Source organism: Acipenser ruthenus, chromosome 12, assembly GCF_902713425.1.
Source record: "Acipenser ruthenus chromosome 12, fAciRut3.2 maternal haplotype, whole genome shotgun sequence".
NCBI classification, from domain to species: domain Eukaryota; kingdom Metazoa; phylum Chordata; class Actinopteri; order Acipenseriformes; family Acipenseridae; genus Acipenser; species Acipenser ruthenus.
The window spans coordinates 41,160,242-41,183,367 of record NC_081200.1 but is presented as its reverse complement, the minus strand read 5'-3'; the positions used below and the strand labels follow the sequence as shown (position 1 = coordinate 41,183,367).

At 38.6% G+C, this 23,126-nt stretch overlaps 1 protein-coding gene across 2 annotated transcripts; it reads right to left on the bottom strand.

Moving 5' to 3' along the window:
- Positions 1–403: 403 nt before the first annotated feature.
- Positions 404–22,261, bottom strand: LOC117416956 (forkhead box protein D2-like). 2 transcript variants are annotated; one of them, XM_059035180.1, is made up of 2 exons: positions 20,896–22,261; positions 404–2,949 (listed from the first exon to the last, which is right to left on the bottom strand). In XM_059035180.1, exons 1-2 carry the CDS (start codon positions 21,754–21,756, stop codon positions 2,908–2,910), a joined length of 903 nt encoding a protein of 300 aa, XP_058891163.1. In that variant the 5' UTR covers positions 21,757–22,261; the 3' UTR covers positions 404–2,907. The 2 variants fall into 2 exon arrangements, with proteins under 2 accessions (XP_058891163.1, XP_058891162.1); XM_059035179.1 differs by having other exon boundaries at positions 20,664–22,250.
- Between the last annotated feature and the right edge of the window lie 865 nt (positions 22,262–23,126).

Genomic DNA, 23,126 nt, shown 5'->3' with positions numbered 1-23,126 from the left:
TCAAAGGCCAGCAATGCGCCCCTGTAATCTTGGGCACTTCACGTATCCCGGCCTTGGAGGGGCATGCATTGTGTCATTTCACCTTTTATTTTATTTCTTTCATTTCATTTTTTTAATAATAGTTATTAGTTCACTCCCATTACCCCCTTTTCAAAGTATTTAGCTTTGAACCTTCAAAACCACCCCCGGTCCATCATCAACACTGAGAGGTTTGAAATTGCATTTAAATTGAATGCAGGGTCATTACTTTGCAAGCTGCATGACACATAATCAAAATAGGAGCACATGCAAGTCATTTGCAAACCCACATTAGACCTTCATCCAAATAATTTTTACAAAGTTCAAATAGCAATGCCATTTGTTTAATCAAAATTTATTTTTTAATGAAATCTTAAAACCCAGCTACTATCACCTGTGCAGTCTGCATGGATTTTTATTTAAACACTTGCAAGGCAACCAGTTTGCTTCAAATGCGTAAAAGAAGCTGTTAGGAGCAAATATGTATTTATTTATTATTTAATAAATGATTCCTTATGAAAGAGAATTTAAACAATTAATCCGAGCATCTGTAGTAGCAATATTTATTCAGCTATGTACATATCAATCACCAAAACGCAAACTGTCAATAGAGTCAGAACTTATGAGAAGCAAAATGAATGTGCAAGGGCCCCTCGAGCGCAGGACATGGGCAGCACACGCATCAGCATGAGGCAGCACAACAGCTATTGTGCACCTTCTCCATTGGAGCAACAGGTGGAGTCCAGGTGGAGCAAACCATCTCTCTCACAAGAAGGGATTGTTTGATGAATGTGGGCAGCTGTGTCTCGACTGCCCAGTGTTAGTGTGCTAAGGTGTGCGCTCAGCCCCGTTCCTCTGGAGCACTTTCACTACCAGTGCTGACTAATCACCTCAACAGGAGCATGCACTTATGCACAGGGAGGGGGCACTTATAAGCACGAGTGTAGGAGATTTTTTAACATAGAGTGTAGGAGATAGATTGTGAGTCTATTGGAAACCAAACCAGGAGGCATTTGGTCTTTAAGCTCTAAATCCCAGCTATGAAAACAATTTCACCATCACAAAAAAAATGCTATTATAACAATCCAAATAATCTATTGAGTGGTGCACTTTTTACTTAAACACAGGCAAATACATGAAACGCAAACAGGTATTTCATACAGTGCATATATGTGTAATAGAGTGGTTACAATGTAATTCTTTCCATCACCCTTGCTTTTCAGTACACACCAGGTCTCTCGGGAATGGGGAAAGGACAATGGTATTAGATGTCCATTCTGTGGTGGTAGGTAGATTTAGGGTACACTGACCCCTCCACAAGGCTTTCCAATCTGTTGTTCCCTTGTACTCAGACAGCCTGAATACAGAATGCTTTACATACCATTCCTGTTGAGAATCGAATGATCTGATTGGCAGAGGGAGGGAGGGAACAGAATGCTCACTAAGGTTCTAGAACTTCCAGAGTTTGCACAGTGGAAAGTAAAGCTTGGTAGTTTCAGCAGAACTGTGCTGTTTTGTATAACCATGTGGTCCAGATAGCTCTGGTTTACTTTCAGAACCTGAGCCTTAATGAATCTGCTTTGGGATGCATGGACGGTATGCAAGGCTTCGTTAAATGTATGATGTTTTGTTTTAAAGATCGTATTAGGGAATTGCTTTGAGCCTGCTGCCAATGATTCTCCTTCAGTCCACATTAACAAATAGATACGTCTTGTTTATTATATCCTTTGCTCTTGGTATGATGCTGATTAAGTTTGAACCACACATGTTTTATTTTGTTGTTTATATATTGCAATTATCTTTTATACATTGCAATAGTCTTTTTTGTTGTTTTCCAGGATCCCCTTGTAAATGAGGACTCGCTATCAATTGTTAAATCTACTGGTTAAATAATTAAACATATAAATAAACAAAATAAATTAATTGATATTTGTGGAATTGTAAGACTGAACAATTTTTCACGCAGACCACAAATATACTTTTGCACACTTCACCTTTTTACTGTAGGAAATGCAATCTCAGTCCTGACTCGCCTGTTTCGCTGCTTCTCACAGCAATGCACTGAAGAGCTGAGGTCCCCTGGTCTGGAATGAGTTCATCTTGCTGCTGTGGGACTCTCCCCATAAACACCTCAATGACAAATGTGAGCAAACCTTTATTGTCACATATCTGTCTCTGTGGCTATTTAAGGAGTCATTAGCTGTATTTGCATTGTGGCAACAGCTTTAATGAATCTGTCGCTGCGGCTTTACTGAAGGTCAGTGCCTAATAGCCGGGTTAATTAGACCTTGTCACTTAGGGAATCAACAGTTGCAACTCAATGAGGCAAAGTTCTGCGACAGGAAGGGACAGACCTGCGAGGATTTTATTGAGTAGTTTATAGTTCCTGTTTTGATAACTTATTTAACCCTCGGTGCTGTAAACATGATTTTTGCTGTGAGGAAACAAACTACACAGCCGATTTACAGCATGATATGATTCAATAAAGAAGTACAACTTGTGACGTGGCTGGACCAACTTGCTCCGAGGAACGTCAACAAAATGACCACTGGGAATGACACTACTTTTCAGTTGCTGCTATTTTAGTTAATATTGACTACAAGCCTGATACATAATGCAATCACACATCTCTGAGTGAAATATATACAGTATATATACAATATAGCCGTTGTTGTTTTAAAGTGTTTGTTTGAGGTTGCCAGTATTTATATATATGCATCATTACGCCGATATCTTTGGTTGAGTTGTTGCCCTCTCCAGACACTGGAAACCCGCGCGGAGTGTGAACTGCGTGGGTCTCTTGTTGATGTTTCATAGCCAGCCCTGCACCTCCTGTCCCTGCTGTTTACTTTCATCCGGGACTGGGCGGCTTATCAGATGAGTGCGGCATCAGTCTGGTAAGCAAGCCACGTGACTCCCGACTTGAAACACCTGTGAACAAATTTAAAGAAGAAGCATCATGCCTAGAAATTCAGAGAGGCCAACAGTAGTAACTATCAAGGCAGGGTATACTGGAAGAGGTTTGTTTATTAATGGTTGTTTTCAAAGACCTGCCCCTTTCAATACTGCAGACCCGTAGCCTATACAGGTCCAGGTAAGATAGCCCCACTTAAAAACGCACACCGCTCTAGAAGTGTAGGAAAATCAGCTCCGCTCAGCACTGCAGTAACATCATCTAATATACCACACGAAACTATTTAATAGCATGGTGTCATTCTGTGAAGTTATTAAGATCTAAACTCTATGCCAGATACTGACCCCAAACTGTAGAGCCCCCACTGTCTTAATGTCTCCGTGTTTTCCATTTTAATTCATTTGATGCATTAAGGAATGTCAAAGGTTTTACCTTGTTGACCCATCCCAAAACTACTGCGTGTGATACTCGTATTAGACACATATGGATGCATTTAAATCGATCGATTTGCTTTGGGTAATAAGGTGCACTATCAGGAACAAGTTCAGTTGCGCGCAGAAGAGGAACTAATTCGAGCTGAGCGCAGTGTGGGAGCCGTGCTCTGCTTGAAACAAAGGGCCAAAAAGCCATATCTGCCCTATTTCTCAAAAAAAAAAAAAAAAAAAAAAAAAAAATTGGTAGTCTATTTAGACTTTTAAATTGTGTATACCCCCTGTGGACCTCCTTTTTGCGCGTCAGAGGCTAAGGTATAATAAAGAGGATTATGCGATATTAAGGCACATATAGACTCTGTTGTGCTCGCTTCTATCCATTACTGCGCCTCTTCTGTTGAAGTATACAGACATAGAAGGGACCTTGTTGTAAGTGAATGCATATAGGTGGAAGGTGCTTGAGCGCGGTTGAATATTAAGAGGCTATGTCATCAGGGGAAAACACGTCTTTTGTGGTGCCTGGGATCTCTCACACCATCCTCTTCAGACCTGCCCGCGACAAAAGGAGAACTCGGATACCCTTACCGAGTGTTCTTTCAGAGGCAGCTGCCAATCACTCGCAGGTCCTAAAGATCTGGATGGGGGCGGGGCTTGCTTTTCTTCCAATATGACACAGGTGCCAAATTCAATGCATACACTTTTTTTGTGTTTGTTTGTTTGGTAAAACAGATTTTATTAAAAAAAAAATAACAAAAAATAACAAACTCCAGTAGGTCTAAATCAGAAGCACCCACACAACACTGGCAGAGTGTGTGAGGTCTGCTAGAATCCGATCCGAACCTGACATTTTCTTTTTCTTTTGTCAAAGTGCTTGTATTTGAATATCTAGTTTATTAAAGACTGCAGCGGGGGCTTCTTCTTTTTTTATTATTATTTTATTATTCCTAATGCAGCCTGTCATTTTTTTTATCTCGATGGAATGCTCTGAGTGATGAATTATGTGTACACTTAATGCACGACTTAAGTTAAGCGGCGTGGTTCTGTTTGCAAGCATGTGCAAAGGCAATAGACATAACCGCACCATATGCAAAAAATAATTTTCCTCGCATAGTTCTGTTTAAAAAAATAATACTCTGTGATTATGAGCAATATATTGTTGTGTTATATATTTAACATAATGGGGCGGGGATCTGTTCTGTCCTTGTAGTGCTCTGTTACAACTATTGACACATCTCTAGAGTGCAAATAGCATGCTGTGTAACATCGTTTATGTTTCTAAAAGTTGGCTTTTGCTAGTTCTGTAACATTGCCAGCTTCTTTTTGGTTTTACAAGAAGTGTGCAAAATTAGCACGGTGGTAAATGTTATGTGGCTGTGCGTAGAATCTGTATTTTGGCACTGCTGATTCATATTACATATCGGTATATATTTCATTGTGAAAATATGTTTGCCCTTAATCGCTGTATGGTATTTACACATTTCAGTCACAACTCAATATTAATTACGATTGAGGACTATTTCATTTTTATTGTGTTTCCTTGCTTAGGATTATATATCTTTTGCAATTTACATGCAGCACGAACCGCCGATCTGTTTTCTGTGTGAGGGGGGAAATATTTAACCCGATTCTGGAAAATGTTTAGCAGTTGTTAGGCCTATTTATTCTTCCGGTGCTGTACAAATAATCGAAGCGCATAAATACTCAAGTTTACGTTTCTTTCTTGGTCCTTTGTCTTGTGCGGAGAAGCGAAAGACAAAGGAATTAAAGGCATTTGCAAGGATAGTTGCTCGTGCATTGTGAACGATATAGATTTCGAGCGTTTCTTTGGGGGAAAAGAAAAAGAAAAAAAATGTTTTACAAATCTGCCAGTCTGACACACCTCGGCGCTCGATAATTCAATAGGCAAGTTGTTCCATCTCTGCTTCTGGATTCTTCGTGGTCTGTGGGGGCTGTGTGTTTTTATTAGTATTTCTAGTTTATGGGTAAAGAAATAGAGAATGGGTCAGATGGAAGTTCCCAGCTGTACAAACAAAAGCACAAGGTCTCCATCTAGGCAAAGTGAAAAACAAAACTGCGGGTTAGAAAAAATACCTTTGATGGGTTAGATTCCTTCGCGTGTCTAATACGATTCCACACAGAAAGGAAAAACGGCGTTCAGGCGATTTCCAATTCTGAAATATATTACCCTTAATATCCTTGATATTGGCAATTTGTCATGTTTTAGGTTTTCTTTTTTGTTTATTTATTATTGAAATGTTTCAGTTAACTGAGTTTTAGAGAAAAACAATCTGCCCATGCAGTTAACAATTCCATGAAAAATAAAACAAAAATACAAACCCCAGACTTTTTGTCCAGCGAGTGTTAGAAATTGATTGATGGCTGTTTTGTTAACGGTCTCCCAAGTTTCAGAAGAAAAATGAGCGATATCCCTGAAAATGCGTCGTTGTTGGAGCGCTTTGTTTTCCAGCGGTTAGTTGCGGTGGATCTGTTAAGGATATTAGGGCGCAGGCATTGGGTCACGAAGAAAGCAAAACAGACACCCCTCACTACTCAAAATAAACATTAGTCTTGAAACGTTTGCCCTCTCGACCCCAGACAGATCGCATTACATTGATTCTGCTAAACATTTTCCCCTCTTTGCAAAGTAAAGATTTTCCACTGTAAGACACCGTAGCTAAATGAGAGTCTCTCTCTTCTTGGGTTTCTGTATATCGCCCTATAGGTCTGATTTATGTGCGACGGCTGTCTAACTCCGTGATAGATAGCATAACCCATATTACATGTCTATATATTGTTCCCGTTATTTTAAGTCATGACTGGAAGGGGCTCATTTGAGCGAGATGCATCTGTGAGGGGTAGGCCCATTGGCGACAGTGTTTTTCCACATGTGGGGAACACCCCAAATCCTCAATTCAACCCGGCTAAAGACTGATTAGCAAACCAACCCCATCCCTAACCTGAAACGATCTCGTTTCTATAGCCATTGAGAAGTGCCCAAGCAACCCGTGTATTTCTAATGTATGATATATACTGGAAGACTTTACCTAGGGCGGCGTTTTACAAAAAAAAAAGTATTGATATTGGCGCTGAGAAATCTCCATTTCCTCTCAACAGTCTCCTAAATATTTAGTTTGGCTATAAATGCAGCTTATAAAACTCTTCAGAGTGAATTGAGTTTAAATTGTACTTGTACTGTGTTAAGGTGGTCGGTTACTTCAGCGCTAAAGCGTACAGAACTGTTTTGGAAATCTGAATGTACTGCTTCCACGGACATCAGGTATTCTGGGTACTCTCTTAGGAAACACTTTTGTTTCGGTTCTCTAATCATTCTTACATACTGCACAACAAAGGGTGCTTTACAATGACTTCAATATGAATACCACGCCTGAGTCCTAGCAAGAAGCATTCGGGGATCCACAATGTGATGGAACCCCCAGCCAAATAAAGGGTTCCAAATATGGAGTATCGAATTCCGAATCCCTGATTAAGATTCATTTTGCAACAAATGGTCCAGTATAGAAGCGGTTATATAGCTACCCTCTTTTGGTAGGTAGGGGCCTGTATAAGAATGGTATAGAAAACAATAAGGGTTCCAGAGAAACCGCAAGGAATCATACGGTGTGCATAAAATGTACAAGCACCCTATTTCTATGGGTTTGTGATAGGCATATTATTATATTTTCTATGGGTTTATGATAGGCAGTTTATTATATTTTCTATGGGTTTATGATAGGCAGTTTATTATATTTTCTATGGGTTTGTGATAGGCAGATTGTTGTATTTTCTATGAGTTTGTGATAGGCAGATTGTTGTATTTTCTATGAGTTTGTGTTTGGCAGATTGTTGTATATTCTATGGGTTTGTGATAGGCAGTTTATTATATTTTCTATGGGTTTGTGATAGGCAGTTTATTATATTTTCTATGGGTTTGTGATAGGCAGTTTATTATATTTTCTATGAGTTTGTGATAGGCAGTTTATTATATTTTCTATGAGTTTGTGATAGGCAGTTTATTATATTTTCTATGGGTTTGTGATAGGCAGTTTATTATATTTTCTATGAGTTTGTGATAGGCAGATTGTTGTATTTTCTATGAGTTTGTTTTTGGCAGATTGTTGTATTTTCTATGGGTTTGTGATAGGCAGATTGTTGTATTTTCTATGAGTTTGTTTTTGGCAGATTGTATGTTTTTGGATATGGAAAACGATAGGTGGAGAACTGAAGGCTGATTGTAGATTTAAGAAACACTGCTTCCTGGTTCCAATTGTGCTGAATGTCACGTGGTCTGATCCTAGCAAGATCATTGGACTGAAATTGTTACAGCACATGACGGGGTCTTGTACCAGGAAGCAGCTGCAACTTTCCTAAACCAGTCCATCAAAATGTTGTGAAACAGCCCACTGTGAACAGAGCTAATAAGAGGTGAGAAATTAATTACAAAGCCTTGGCACTCCAGAATCTAATAAACAGGCACGTCACATCACGGCGGGTTGTATTCGTGCGTGATCTTTCTTACCCAGTTTGCTCCCTCTGTCAGTACAGTCGTTCTCAGAGGGGAGGTTAAACCCAACATTAATGATCTTAAACTGAAAGTTAATTGAACAGATGTGATCCTATGAGGGTCGCGCTGCATTCACTCCAAAAACAAGTGTCCATTTAGCTCAATTGCGCACTCCTCCGTGCACTTGTGCTGTCGTGTCAAGAAACATAACGCTTCCTCAGTGTGGGGGCTGCAGCTGCGATGTTTTATCATGGGCGGGCTAATAAGCGAGTGTCACTTGTTACGCTCGCCGTTATTAACATTAATATATAGCAGTGTCCCTCGGCAGCGCGTTTATCTCTAGAGCCGGCGAATTGTCAAAACGGCGCAGTCAAGGCGCAATGATCCGATGGGTTTCCATGGCGATCGTAATAATATTAAAGAGGAGCCATCCCATAGGCTCCAGGAGCACTTACACAGACAGACAGACACACACACACACACTCAAGTATTTAGTGCACTTGATGGGGACGTTTAGAAGTACATTCATTTACTGCAGTAGAGTATGTTATAAAGCAAGGGTGTTCAATCCATCTGTGATGCCAGAAGCACACAACACACACACACACACACACACACACACACACAGGCGCACACACACACACAACACAACACACACACACACACACACACACACAACACAACACACATACATACACACACGCACGCACACACACACACATACACACACACACAGACAGAAAGACACACACACACACAGACACACACACACACAGACACACAACACATATACATACACACACACACACACAACACACACACCCACACAGACACCCAACACACACACACACACACACACAGACACACAGACACAAAACACACACACATGCACGCGCACACACACACACACAAGCACATTTGTCAGTCAAATATATATGAAACCCTTGCTGCCATTTTTCATAGCTATACCTGGGTGCTGTTGTGAATTGATGAAATATACAGCAGCCACAGTATTGCATTTGCTCAGTTCACGCCAGCTATATCAGACATCTCTACAAGTATCTATACCATAAGAGTTTATTTGAATTCAATCAGCATACCTTAAGCCTATAGAGGCTTCCAACTTAAAATAATAGTTTTCGATGATAGGAAATACCTATTTTGAATATCTACGAAATATAAAATGTGCCTATCTATGTGTTTTTGTTTTGTTTAATTCGTGCAGTTTTTCGCCAGTTGTGTTTCCGAGTTCACTGAAAAAACAGTTTAATATAAATGACACGTTCAGTGAATATATAAAAATTACAAAAATTACACTCACTGCAGTTGAATGAATAAACAGTGAAATGTGTCATACAAATGTAAATGAACACAAACAGCGCGTTCAAAGTTCGGCTAGGATCTCTGCGGTCTGTACGGTCTCTACAACTAGTTAATAGTGCAAGCAGTTTACTGTACCGAGGTGTCAAAGTGACAAGTTCACTTTCTCTTTCCAATCCTTTTGAGAGTAGCTGCCTGCTGGCAGACTGTTTTTAAACCTTACCTTTATTTGCCAATGAACCAATAATAAATGCTGAGGACAAACACTTTCGTCATGGCAAAATAAGAACCCTTTTCAAATGTAGGGACAGCGGTTTAGTGATACTATAACAGCATAAACTATACCAAAACATCTGTAATCGACGAAATACAAATATGTTGCTCTAGTGCGTTAAAAAAAAGAAATTCAACCCCTGTGTTTTTTTTTATAGGGGGGAAATGACATGTTAATGTTACAAAACAGGGAACGAATAACTCGAGCCAAATTCTATTATTGTGTTTGTTAAAGACACGGGTATGTTTAGAGGCTGGAGTATATGCTTGGAAAATAAGCCCGGATTATATGCCCTTAAATAATGATCTAGGAAGAAAGACAAATGAAAGAGATATTACAAATAATTGATATAGATAGATATACTGTAATGTGCGCGAGTGTTCTCATTCCTCTTTAATTTCCACCTTGTTATAGGGGGGTTGTGGGATGCCACTGCACCCCGGGGGTAAGATAATAGATGTAACCATACGCACTGTATTATGAGCCAATTTAGCCACAGCAGCAGAGACGGTCCACAAACACTGGGGTCAATCCAGATGGGAGAAGTGGCCTTTTTAAAAAAAAAAAATACTTTTCATTTTTCCCCTTCTATATCACTCATTCGTCACTGTTATCTGGTATTATTATTATTATTATTATTATTATTATTATTATTATTATTATTATTATTATTATTATTATTATTATTATTATGTGTGTATTTAGCAGGCGCCTTTATCCTAGGCGACGTACAGAAGCTAAGGAAGGAATATTTTTTTTATATATTGAGAGCCCAGTGCTTTATAGTAATGCGACTGATTTTGACTGCCTTACTGTATAGTTTTGTTTTGTTTTGTCGGCTTTAGCGATATTAAAAACCATCACACAGAGACGAGCACCAAAATGAGCGTGCTTTTAAAACGCATATTTATTACACGGTTATGACAGTCCGATAGATAGATAAGTAGATACATACCCCTAGCAAGTTTAAGCGCCGCGTTAATAAGGTTTTGGTGCTGACTGATTTACAGTGTGTGGAAATAACACTATTCGAGGCAGGCTTGTAGTGGTTTCATGTTCGGCGTTGAAAGGGAACCCCTCACAAGCGACGGAATCCGTTTAAGTAATCAAAAACAGCGTTTTTTAAAAAAAAAACTCTTATACCAATGGTACTCTATTTCTTGAACGGAAAATGACAAACAAATATATAGGTCTACGCTAATACGTGTAGGGTAAGTTGTAAAAAAAATAATGTAACTAGGGAAAGAAAGAAAGAAAAAATAAATAAAGAACGAAAGAAAGACTTGCGTTACAGAGTTGCATTCGACCTCTTAACAATGGAAACGCTTTTATTAGTCGTCCATGTAAACGTTAGAGGATTGTGCCAAAACTTTGAATACCCGCTGCTCTTATATGAGTTAAATGGTCAAGCCTTCCGTCATAAAAAGTGGGGCCCGACGTGTGAATCAGGACTGATCAGTCACTCGTGTATGTGTGTGGCTCAATGGAAAGCAGGTGTCTATTTGTCACAGTGAATTTACAGACGGATAAAACATTTGTTTTCCAAAGTTAATATTCTGTGTTCCAGACGACGCTTTGCCACTGGTTTATTTTCACATGATAAATAAATTAAAGCGCAAAAATGCCACGCTTAACGGCGAGAACAAGTTACAAAGCACACCTTTTTTAGGAGAAAAAAAACGAACCTCTACATTTGAAAAAAAATCACAACACAAGCTGTGTTTAGGTCATTTGATACATTACATGTAGACTTAACTTTTGCGGTTAACAAACTGTGAGTAAGTTGTCATAACAATATAGTTAAAGAGAACTTTAAACAACATAGATGCCAAAAAAAAATGCTGGAAAAAAAGTAGAGCCTTTCCTCAAATGCAGACAGCACTTAATGGGTTAAGACAGAGACTCCCAACTTGTTTTTAATGACCTGACGCAATCGTACTCATAAGCGGTTTTTTTTTTTTATCAGATTAATATGAATGTGAATATATCTGTTTATTCTGTGCCAGCTGCATACATCTTACAGAGCTGTTAGCCGGATTGTTAGATTGAAACAAACCCCTAATTAAAACATGACATTTACACAGACCTTTCCATTTTTTTTCTCTCGCTATGTCGATATACAGATTATCATTTGTTTTGTTTTTAAACGAGCTGCACATTTTAAAAAGAAGCTCGTTGTTTTCTTTGTATTGCTGAATGTGTATTAGTATTGGTTTTATTGTATTTGATTAAACCTTTTCTTACTCAAAAGATTAATACTATTTGGAATATATATCCATTCAAGTAGATCGATAGACGAATGGATTCAACAGTGTTACAATTATTTAGTATTTGGCCACATTCACAAGCCTTAAAATAATATTAATGCTGCAAAAGAATATTAATGTTGCAATAATTATTCTCCTGACCAAATATAATATAATATAATATAATATAATATAATATAATATAATATAATATAATATAATATAATATAATATAGCACAGTGGCAAATAAACTCATAAACTCTAATAATGTGATCCACAAGGTGTGATCACCACGTGTCATCTCCTTCAGAAGAAGAAGAAGAAGAAGAAGAAGAAGAAGAAGAAGAAGAAGAAGAAGAAGAAGAAGAAGAAGAAGAATATATCAATATGAGATATGTGAAAATCCTCATGTTTCAGTCTAAACTGTGTGTCTGCATAATAATGATAATAATCGTAATCATAATAGTAACAATAACAATAATAATATCGTGAGCTACCCTTGATCAGACGTTTAAAGACAAGCTGTTTCTTAATGCAACACATTCTGCGTCGTTTGACACACAGAGCACTCCGAATCCTGCTATGTGTCAACATCATGTTTAATTGAGTGGCAGCGGACAGACAAACAGACAGACAGACAGACAGACAGACCCGAGTCGGGGTAGAGAGAGAGGGGGGGGGGGGGGGGGGGGTGGAAGAGGGAGGGATGATGGCCCGGGAGAGGCCGATGCGATACGTGCTTCATGCTGTGGACTCAAAGCAGGAAGCGACTCAGCGTTTTAGGAATCTGTAGTCGTGAAGCCTTCTATCCTCTAACAATCTGTGTCAATCTGTGTCACATTTACTAATTAAGAAACTAATTAAGTGATTAAGTACATCTAAGGTTTCTTATTTTATATTGACTTCCAAGGGTGACACATTTCTTTCTTTCTTTCTTTCTTTCTTATACATCGCACAACATCTGTAAAATATGTTTATTCTACAATGCAATGAGGATACATTAACTTGCTTAAAGCATGTATAATAAATACTTCTCAATGTGTATTTAACTTTTTTAACTGAAGCAAAACGTGTACCACAAAATAGGGGGGGGGGGGGGGGGGGAGTGCTCTAGTCCTATTGAAACGACACTCACGCAGCCTATACCGCTTTCTTCTGGCTCGAGTCAAATATATGATGCATCTGCAGGGGACATATCGCATTGAAACACTGTTTGTCAGTTTTATTCAACGGTGTCTGGGCCAGTGTAGCCGGGCTTGTCAGTCTGTGTTTATGAGTGCAATACTGGTTAGCCGTGGTAATGTTGCACCTCGCACGTACTGATGAAGACAATATTATTTCTTATTGCGCTTTTGACCTAATACCTATAACGGCTAAAAACTTTATTTTGCCTATATATATATATATATATATATATATATATATATATATATATATATATCAGTTAGGCGCCTGCATTATTAAATACAATGGTCTCTAACCACTGCTGGATGAGTAGATTTTAAAAGTGAATATAGATTTAATATAAATACAATACAAATATGTGTAAGTTATTACAGAGTAAAATCAAAATGAAAGACGTGTTTCTGGAGAGGGGTTCTGTTATATTTTATAATGTAACGGGTTCAGTTCCATTTAAATGGTAGCCTGGACAGTATTCTTTTTCTAACGTTGATGCCGCATACCACAGAACCCTCCAAAATCAAGACTGGGGTTTTTAATGTAGAGCTATCGAAGGCAAGCAGAAAAAACATATTATTATTATTATTATTATTATTATTATTATTATTATTATTATTATTATTATTATTATTAACATCAGGACTGCAAAACCAAACTACAAATGGTTCAGACATAGACCAAGTATTCGTATACGTTCTATTGTATCAGTCACGCATGTGGAAATTCAGGCTAAAACCGGCTGCATAAATAGTGATCTCTATTAATCCATTTGAACCTATTAATATGTAAAGACGATTTTATATTAATAGCGCGTATAATATAGTGGCAATGTGATTACTAAAATATTGTAAAAAGGATCACAGATCTAAATTAGATCTGAATGGGCTTTAGACCTATAGGCACTCTGTGCGTTTACAAGTAGCATGTTATAATCAATATCAAGAGTACATTTGTTTTTTAACAGTATAGCTACAGGATTAACAGCTTCTTATCAAGCATGATGCATGGCCCTGTTTCTATATAGACTATTAAAGCTCAACGCCGCTACACCTATGCAATGATGGAATACCAGTCCGCTTTGGCACATAGTTCAAACGATAAATTTATTTCCACATTCAAGACGGAATACTGTATTTAAAAAACTAAAGCAGACTGCAATTATACAAGTTGGTTTTTGCTTTGAATTTCTTCAATGTTCACGCACTTCGCTTCGTTATATAAATACACACAGATAGATTAAAGATCACTTTCTAATTAAAATATAACAACGACTTTGACTAGGGAATTGTCAAAGTAGATTTAAAAAAAAAACTTAACAATGTTTAAAGCAAGTGGTGTACTTATTGTAAAACACAAGTTCTACTAAGTGTATATGCTTTGAAGAATAATGCTTGTTTTTACATGCGTAATATCGAGTTGCCTCTAAAGGCTATAGAGAGTTAGACAGACAGAAAGACCCGCTCAGTCCCTCGGCTGTCTTCTGAATCTTAAACCTTCATTTCAACGCGTTTCAATAGCTTTATTTACAAACTCAACTTTGTAAAGAATAAAAAACCTGTCCATTATTAGCTTGTAGCTACCAAGCGCTTCTAATCGATTTGGGAGCCCCCTCCCATTCCACTGGCACTAAAGACTCTTTAGGAAAATGGACGGAGGGTTAAAACTCCATTAAGTGGACAATAGGGTGTCCTTTTATGAGCTTGTCGAGAAAAAAACACAATTTTAATCAGCAATTCAGCCACAGAAAGATGGGCATGGTATCCGATGCAAAAGGTCCGAGCTAACTATTACTGGATATAAGCCAGGACTAATAATAACTGCTTCTTTAGTCAGAGAAAACAAAGCATGTCTTAACTTGATATTGTTGTGGCCCTTGTTCTAAAAATACGTACTTCATTTACTGATTTTATTTATTCATGTATTCCTTTTTTTTTTTTTTTGCTCAAACGTCTATTTTGCAGTAGGATATGCGATTTATTTTGTTGTCTTTTTTATTGAAAACTGACGACGCTTTATCTACTGGTGATCATGAAGATTCAAACTATATATATATATATATAATTCCCTAAAATATAATTATTCCTGAATTATAGATTATACCACACCAATTAAACGGTATCGTAAAATGCACATTTATGCACAAGGGATTTGTCCATTATCTCGTCAAATAACACACGCAATGAATAGTAATGTGTTCCAACATACACCTCACGTGTTTCGTCTTTTAAAGTATATAAGGCTGTTAATCGAATCAAATGCAAAATTATTGCAGAACCAAAACACAAGCCTGTCGTGTACGTGTGACAAAATGCAGTGTACCCGTGTGAATAGATGGTCTCTTTAAAATGTTACTGCCATATCAACAATGCGCACTTCGGCATCTTAAATATTCACTCAACGCGAATCTTCTGGAAACACATCTGTTAAACCATTAGACAGGACATCATATTTGTGATGTGGAACTGTGCAAAAATTAATAGATGGATATGTTTTTTATTTCTACAAGATAGGGCCAGTTTTACTATTATGTTACATATTTTAAATGCACATTTTGATTCACTCTCTTTTGCAGTGGTAACTTGAAAGCAAGCATTACCTAAAATCAAAGAATTATTGGTCATTGATTGATATTTTTTTAATGAATGCGTGGTTGTGTCGTCATTTAAGTGGTAATATAATCAATAGTAGATTTGGCAGCAGATAACAGCTTTCTTTCTGAAACGGGTTGTTTTCTTAGCTTGACACTAAAACGTTTAAACACATATAACCATATCTAAAGGGAACCGACCTGACCGTTTAAAGCCTTGCCCTCGTTCAAAAGAAAAGAGAAGGATAAATAAAGACCACAATATTAGGATTTCTGGATAGCTAAAAACGGGTAGTTATTAAGCGCAATTCCTGGTTTTAAAAATAGCATGAAGCCGTTTAATGTGTCTGTCTGTGGCAATGCGCAACGGCACAAAATTCATGGGTTAAAAACAGGCCTCTCTTACCAGCGGAGATTGCTGGAGTATACTGGCAGAGACATGGGTGGTCCGAGCGAATATGCTAATACTCCACATGCAGAAAATAAAAGCAAAATGTACACGTAATTACAAATTGTAAGAGATTGTAAATCGTAACTGTAACCCCTGATTTCATTCTGAGATCAGATTAAAAGCATTTCTAGTAGGCGTGGTGGCTCCATTGAAGATAATGTGAAACAGAGCTTTGCAAGAATACATGCAATAGGAGAAATCGGATATGTGGGAAGTGGTGCATGCGAGTAGAACGTGTGGAACACAAGAGAGAGTCATTCTAAAGCACAGTGCATTAAACAACTGTGAGCGAATAAACAACACCATGTGAGTTCTCAGTCTAACCATATACATTTCTGGCAACACTGCACTGTGAGTAGCAACAAGGATGTAGTTATACGACACACACACACACACACACACACACACACACACACACACACACACACATACACACACAGTATACATTGCTATTTAGGTTTAGAGGTGATAAAGGCGTGGTTTGTATTTATTATTTGTATTTAGTAGTGTATTAATGATTTAAAAGAAATGTGAACTACATTGCAAATAGGGTGTATTTTTTATCTTTTTTCGCTTTTTTCGTTTATTTATTTTAAATTTTTTGTTTTAAATTTTAGTTTTTAATGAAACAGCGCGTGTGTATTTTAAAATAGGCGAGGAAGTGTTAACAAACCAACGCGCATGTGCTTCTTAAAACAAAATAATGTTGGGACAGGAGACCGAAACCAGATTTTTAAAAAAAAAACAAGAAATGTGAGACCGAGTACAAATCTTTGCCATTCATACCGCTTCGATGGGCTGTAATAATTGTAGGTAGGCATGTTATAAATCATCATTCAGAATGTAGCCTGTGCTCAGACTCGCTTCGTCATTGTTACACATTGTTACAGTCTATTCGTTTTTTGCACATGGAAAGTACAGTTTACCCTACAGTAACCATGCAAGGCGTCTCGGTATTTGTAGCAACACGCTTAGTCGAGCTATATTGAGAAAAAGAGTCGGTGGTATTGAAGAAAACAAAAGGCAACTCCGATCCACAGACACCAAAAAGTGAAAACAGGAAAGCACGCGAACTTCTCTGCTGAAATCGTGAAATGAAAACAAGAGGCTGCAACTATATGGCAAAAATGTTTCATTTGTGCGGTTGTGTATAAACATCTTCTATAAACCAACAAAAAATATATACGTTGTACTAAATATAAAGCAGGAGCATTAAACTAAAATATTATATTTAAGACAAAAATGTAACAGACGCCAGAGTAAAACTAGAATAACCCGGTTTGTGTTATAAGACGTTCTTTGCTCCAAAAGCGCTGAATCGTTTGTTGCGCTTCTTCACAGATTTCTATTTGAGATTATCCAGAAACCATTTCTACGCCACAAAACTTTCTATTGTGTGCATGGGGCTGCTTGCTGTGCGAGTTTGCAAACTTCCCTTACTGTTTCTGTTGCCACACAACTTGAGTAGTAATGAGCGAATTGTAAGAGTCCTCGCACAACGGAGCACACAAAACCGAGAGAAGAAGAAACAGAGGGGTCCACTTCACATGGAAATCGCGATTTGTAAGCCCATCAATGGTTATTTTGGCCCGGCTCGACGCAATTACCTATACATGACAACATCGGCCACAGCGTACAAGGGATAGTTTTGAATTGCATTGAAGAAGACTAAAGCCCATAGCGTATTAGAGCAAACTTCTTCTTACTAGTACATCGCCATTGATGGTAATAGCCTCCTGTACATGCCACTGAAAGAACTAGCCCTCCCTCGAGTGTTTCGTTCCATTTTTCTACAAAACAAAGAGCCAGGTGTATGAGCTCTTCCGTGCTGCAGTGCGAAGTGTGCATCATTTTTACTTGCTAAAATGATAAACAAACTTTTATGTAACAAACTGGAGGCGCGGTTGCACCCTTAGAATTACATTCTTAGCGGGTTGTTTCTCTTTTCTCCCATGTGCAAGCTGGGAGCCATGCGATCCACTGTTCACATAAACTGGGGGAAATCGAAATCATTCCTCAGTATAAAATCAACTGGCATTCTCGTCCGTGTATTCAATAGACAGGTGAACAAATGTTTTACTATTAATGTACACATCATTACAAGCCAATAACAACAGGCCTATATACGTTTTTTTTTCTCAAACCTGGAATTAAAAAGTCCAAGGGTTAAAGGCCAAATCTATTAAAATACTCTGTCATGTTCTCAAATTAAACATGCTAGTAAATGGCACAACTTTAATTTTTTTTTTTTAAATTTCAGAGGGTGGCACGGTTCCTTTTTTGATTAACTACTGAATGCATATTTGTGCAGAAAATAAAAAGCACTTGTGACCATCCCGACCTCACAAGTTAAATTATGAGAAGCCACTCTTTTTTTCCACAGATCTCATTTACTCACTGGTACTACACTAGGTTGGTGGTCTAACTATAAGGATCCTATACGGAAAGTTTATTCCTTAGTTTCAGCGTTTATTTTAAATGGTTTCTTCATTTTGAAACATATGGGATTTATATAAATGATAACCGAGCTCAAAGATTTGGGGGGTTCTGAATTGAAACCAAAGCATATTTTCTTAAGCACCAAAGGAAGGCTTCACAAAGGGAGGGAAGAAAGGGGAGGCCCACCCGCCGATAACGATCTTGTCAAAAACACCCTCACATAACAATCTAACAATCTGCACACAGCTCCGATCAATAAAAGGGTCTTCACAGTCCCCTTCGTCTTAAAACATGTGCTTGGGAAACTTTAAAATGGATTCATGGGCCTTCTGTTTTCTCCTGTGGCGAGTCCTTTGTTGGAGTCCCACGAAACAAATGACTTGCGTGTGTGCGTGAGTGTTTGTGTGTCTGTCTGTGTGAGCAGTGTCAGTGTGTGTGTGTGTGTGTCTGTGTGTGGGTGTGGGTGTGTGAGGGGGGTGTGTGTGTGTGTGTGTGTGTGTGTGTGTATGTGTGCAGTGTGTGTGTGTGTGTGTGTGTGTGTGTGTGTGTGTGTGTGTGTGTGTGTGCAGTGTGTGTTGTACATGTTAGACCGCTCACTGAGCCTATTTAAGTGAAAGCCGGAGTCTCTTGCGACAACATTAACAACCTTGTAAGAGCGGCATTACGTGGATTAGGCCAGATGCAAAAATGGTTACTACAAATTAGCAGCAACCTATAGATCTGGCTATCTATAGACAGGAGTTCAATTACAAGCTGCCAAAGCGCGACCCCCCTGCCCTCTCCGTACTACCAATATAGTGCTAGTGTTTGAATCCCTGCTTGTGGGGGGCAGGAAAGCTGCAGCCTCTAAAGTGAGCAAGCGAAGCGCGGTTTGCAACAATATTTCTATAGGCTGCAACAGCTTTGATCTAGAAAATACAGACATACTAAATTAGACTTTTTGAAATGGCCTGCAACTATCTGAAATGCTTTTGTTATTTTTGCCAATTGTTTTTCCAAATGATAATATAGGCCCTTGTCTATACCATCGCCGTGCACGATTATTTTTTTATGAAGTTACAAAAAGTTTTCTGCTCCGATCCAATCTGGAGTATTATAAAGACCAGCGTGTCTTATTATTATTATTATTATTATTATTAGTAGTAGTAGTAGTAGTAGTAGTAGTAGTAGTAGTAGTAGTAGTAGTAGTAGTAGTAGTCTAGTAGTAGTAGTGTTCATTTATTTTAAGAAGTGTTAGTGAGAAGTATTATCGCTATTTTTTTAGGTCTCTGGAATGTGTTGGTTGTCTGTTTCTCCTAGCACCTCATTCTGATTTATTGAGGATCACTTTTCACGCCGTAAATTGTCTTATTTATTTAGGCATTCAGGCTCCAGTGTATGCTGTGACCCCCGTCACACACGAGAAGTTGTTTTGGTTTTCATTTCTACAAATTATTAAATTCTACAATGTGTGTGTGTGTGTGTGTGTGTGTGTGTGTGTGTGTGTGTGTGTGTGTGTATACACTCGATGGAAAAAGTAATACAGAACCTCAAGGTACATAAATAAATAAATCTATGAAAGCATCTTTTTTCTATAGTTCACAAACATTTATTAATTTACATCAAAAATGACCTGGACATTTCCTTTTTGTGTACACATACCATCATATTACTCACAGATTGTTTCAGTAAAACAGATATAAACGGATGCACAACAATGGAACAGAGTAAGAGGTACGCCGTACACCTTCTATATTATCTATTAACAAAATAATGACAAATTCACCAAACACAGATTACAAGAGAATGGGGCATATAGTCGATTTACAGCTCCCACAGAACTGACTTTTTAAATGTGCTTTTTTAAAAAAGAAAATTGAAGTCCTGAGTTTTCCAGCTAATATATATAAATATCTTGAAAAGTTTAATCCTTCACACTTCAGAGCCCTCAAAAAGTCGGGTCCTTAAATCTCCCGACCGATTTAAATCAGTTTCTTTAAAGACAAACACAATGATATTTGTTTAGTTTAGAATGGGGTAGGTTCAAGGAATAGGAAGTTTAAATAGTTAAGAGTAAATTGTGAAGATGTTTGCTTGACTGACCCCACATATACCATCCATTGAACGTGCTGCACCATACAATCTGACATAGAGTTGAGTCTCTCCTTTTTATATATAATACATATTTACACTTCATAAATATATTATTTCTGTTTTAGTTATTCTCTCCCAGAAGAAAAAGAAAAGGAAAAAAACAAAGAGAAAAGAGGAATATCTAGAAAGTGATGGGAATAGTCTCAAAAAGTGTATAAAATCCTACCTTAACAAAGGGTACGGGACGCGAGAACAGTTTGTATTTAAAAATGACAGCTGTTAAGGTTCGTGATTTTACTGGAAAAACTCTGCCCTCCTGCTGCATGTAAGACGTTTTCGTGCGTTAAGTTTAAGTGGTTCGGGGTGGACGCAAGAGAGGGTGCAAGCATGGCCAGCACCTGGGCTTGATTCCCCGCTTGCGAGAACGGCGAGGTCGGGGTGCTGGCGGAACCACTTACCCCTATGATGTTGTCTATAGAAAAAGAAGGCCTCGTCTGGCTGTTGCTGTCTACTTTTAGTGGCTGCAAATTGGGCAGAGTTGGGCTCAGCTGGGGGTAGAAAGGTTTTCTAGCAAGCTCGTTGCCCAGGAGAGATGGCATGTGCGGTGCTGGAAACAGGGAAGCCGGGGACGGCATTGCGCAGTGCGGGGGCTGGAACGGGAAAGCCGTGCCGTGGTGGTGGGGGTGGAAGTTAGGCAGCTGGATGCCGTAATTATACCCGTAAGGCACGTATCCAAATCCTGGAAGGAAGCTGTTTGGGTCCCGCAGCATTTCAATGGACTGGTGCCTCTTGAAGCGTTTTCTCCTCCGCAGAAAGCTGCCGTTGTCGAACATGTCCGCCGATTCCGGGTCCAGGGTCCAGTAGTTGCCCTTGCCAGGGTTCCCGGGCTCCCGCGGGATTTTCACGAAGCAGTCGTTAAGGGACAGGTTGTGGCGGATGGAGTTCTGCCAGGCAGGGAATTTCTCTCTGTAGTAGGGGAAGCGGTTGCTGATGAACTCGCAGATCTCGCTCAGCGTGAGCCTCTTCTTGGGGCTCTGCAGGACAGACATGGTTATGAGGGCGATGTAAGAGTAAGGGGGCTTCACCAAAGTGTTTTTGCCAGTCTTCTCTTCACCACGGGACGGGTTGGAGTCCGAACCGCTGCTCAGGCCCGGGGAAGAGGCGTTCTCTCCCGCGTTCCTGCACAGGTTATCATCTGAGTCGTTGTCCGATTGAAAATCGTGATACTTCCCCTCTTTAACGCTCATGTCCCCAACCACGTCGATGTCCACATCCTCTGCAAGAGCGGAATTGTCTGACATTTCTGTTCCTAAAGTCATTGTTTGAATCGCTCCCCTTGAAAATGCGTTCAGTTTTCACTACCACCAACAACAATAACAACAAGAATCCTGGTCCTTCTGTGAGTTGCGTATCAAACCAAATGCTCAAAAGTTGCAATTTCTGCTGCAGAAAACAAAAGTTGCTACACTTTCTCACGAACCAAACGGAGCAATGGGTGTCTCCTCCTGTATTCCTTCAGGAGGCTCCACTCGCTGTAAAAGTGTATATGAGACTTTTTAAAGAGCCCTTTGCAAGCAGTCGAAGCTTGGATCCCGTGGAAACCTGTCTGCTACTTTGACTGCTGTCAAAACACATTTATCCAGCCCCGGCTGTCACGTGTCTACAGCGTCAGCAGCAGCCAAGACTGTTCGTGCTGCGTCTTTGTCAAGATCCGTACAGAGAGATCCAACACATAGCTCATCTTCACAGCGGCATACTTTTTTTCATCTCCATATAATATCTAGAGTGCGTCTCTATAGGTCTCCGATGCGCAAACTACATTTTGTTTTAACCTTCAAATTATGTAATGATATTACATATGTATACCTCCCATAAGAACATTGTAAGTCGATTTGTTTTCATTGTTTCATTGTCTTTGCGTACTCGAAAGACAGCATTAGTAAATTGTCTTGCTGTATCAAATACATTTCAGTTGCATGTTTCAAGAATGGGGTGTGCTGATGAAGACGCTGTAGAGCGGATTCCGCGGCACTAACCTCCGCTTGAAGCACTTTAATTGGGGGGGGGGGGGGGTCTATTTGAGAGTGGGTGGGTATTATTATTATTATTATTATTATTATTATTATTATTATTATTATTATTATAAGAAGAAGAAGACGAAGCTATACGCTCCTCGTAGCTTGAAAACATGCAATGGGCAGATAGATTACAGATGGATAGATCGATTCTGTTTGGTGCTTTTATTTTGCCGACCTTTCTTCGGTGGTGTGATTTTTTGAGATGTTGATTGCTTGGTGTTCATTGTATTTTCTTACAATTCCATTCTCAACAATCACTTTTTTTACTAAACTGTTGATTTAGCACAATGGTTCACATTCCCGTTTTTATTACTTTACAAGAAGATTCAATTTTGTTAGCCTGGATGAGATTTAAAACGTACTTTTAATAAACAAATTGTACATGTTCTATTTTATGCATGCCGAATATTATTAATTTTACTAGAGTTCTGAAAATATGCACAATACCTGCAGATTGTTTTTAGAGAATACATTACTTTTTATTTTTATTTGCATGGCCTAGGACCTAAAACATTTTCAGACCCTCACACAGTAACTGTAATAATAATAATAATAATAATAATAATAATAATAATAATAATGCCTTGATCTTGTATATTCATAAACAGTGC